Source organism: Aplysia californica, unplaced genomic scaffold (assembly GCF_000002075.1).
Source record: "Aplysia californica isolate F4 #8 unplaced genomic scaffold, AplCal3.0 scaffold00422, whole genome shotgun sequence".
Taxonomy (NCBI): Eukaryota; Metazoa; Mollusca; class Gastropoda; order Aplysiida; family Aplysiidae; genus Aplysia; species Aplysia californica.
Window position 1 is genome coordinate 127,145 of NW_004797692.1, and position 1,738 is coordinate 128,882.

The window sequence follows — 1,738 nt, forward strand, 5'->3', positions numbered from 1 at the left end:
TTCCCCCCCCCCCCCCCCGCCCTTAAAAAAAAAACAAAAAACAATACCCAAAATACGATCTCGACGTGATGAAGGCTATTTTAGAGAAAACATTTGTCTATTTAAAAACCTGCTATGTCTGTATGAGCTAGCTCCAACAATCAAGGTTGACATCAGAAATGTTGTTTTGATAGTAGCGCAACCTATTCAACCAGTGTATCTAGATACACATATGTCAGTTTGAAGGCAGAGTGCTTGGCTCAGTCATAACAGCGAAGTAAAAGGGGAGAAAGCGAAAAAAACAACAACACAAGGTCGGAAACCCACAGCAAACAACATACACGTACATTGATGGTCACCTGTGTAGCTGTGTACTTAACCGTCAGCAATTGGAGATCTTCTTTAAGAGTGTAGTTAAACGTTTTGACCCCCCCCCCCCCAATCCCCCGACTCACATCCCCTCATCAATACTGACCTATAATAGCTTTGGTAAATAGATAGTTTTGAAAGCTCTATCCTCAGCACGTTTGTTGGAATAATAAAAAAGATTAATTGCTTTTGCAATACAAAGGATTGCGCACAATGTTGTCAAGGATGTATGATATATTTACAGCACGTTGAACTAAGTGTAATTTGAAGCTGTGAAACTATAGCCTACATCGTCTGTATTAGCTATGCAACACGTCAGTTGTGCTTATATGTCGACTACACAATCCCCGATATGTCAACGCATTGTGGACGCACATTTTGCACGTTTGAAGACGCGTTGGTTTTGGGGTACAATAACCCCCCCCCCCTTCCCCAATAACTTCCTAATTCAGACATATATTTCAATTCTGTTCTCCTTATCTTAAACTTTAAAAGGCAACCAACAATATGCTTGCTATGAAATATGCCAAATGTGTACTTCTGATCTGTGTATAGTGGTTTGAAATGTGCAGCATTGTTGACTTTGATCTCTACTGCTGATCTGACGTAGGTGCCCGCTAGGTTGAGTAAGAGTTAAGAATTTACTATCCCCGTCTATACTCCCTATTAACATAACACATACACCCCATTCGCTGATCTAAAATTGCAACGTCCCTTGTTTCAGTTTGATTGGAAGTTTATTGTTCTCTCAACTTCATAGAGACATACTATGAGCTCGTAATACACAAGGTTGTGAAATGATATAGGTTAACGCCCCTATTCTATTAAGTTATTTAAGAGACAGGACCTCCGAGTTTAACGTCCATCTCCAAAAGGACCGTGCCAAATGGGAATTTCGTGTAAAGTACCTTTCCAATGGACAAACGTCGGACCAAGCTGAGGGTCGAACCCTCGAACCTGCAATCTCACGATTACGAGTCCGGTAGCATAACTATTAGGCTATCGAGGCCACTCGCAAGGAGGTTGTATCCACGCCACATCATGGCATGGCACGGCTTGGTTTTATTTTGCAAGTGAGCAGTATCATTGCGACTCCACAGTATGGCTGACTATCGCACTCACCTCACTACCAACAAGGTAGCCCGTTCCGTTTTCTTTCAGCTGAGCTTCAACATAGCCAAACAATCTTGGAGAATCTGTCTCTTTAAAAGTCTTTATGAGTTCACCCTGAAAATAAAAAAGCAACGTAATTTCACTTTTTGAAATGCACATAACAGAGAGAAGTGGCGTCAGTGCTTAAAAAATTCGTTGTTTTTAAAGGAAACTGCGTTAACCCTATCCCCCCTCCCGGTAAAAATAGAATTGAAAATGGTAACATAACACCTCCCCC

At 41.4% G+C, this 1,738-nt stretch overlaps 1 protein-coding gene across 1 annotated transcript in view; it reads right to left on the bottom strand.

The window, feature by feature from the left end:
* The window catches only part of LOC101858292 (probable glutathione S-transferase 7), a gene marked incomplete at its 5' end in the record, with an annotated part of 8,289 nt that overhangs the window by 699 nt on the left and 5,852 nt on the right, over positions 1–1,738 (bottom strand). Inside the window, 1 exon segment of the mRNA XM_005104501.3 lies at positions 1,471–1,575. Within this exon segment, the coding sequence (XP_005104558.2) occupies positions 1,471–1,575 (105 nt within the window).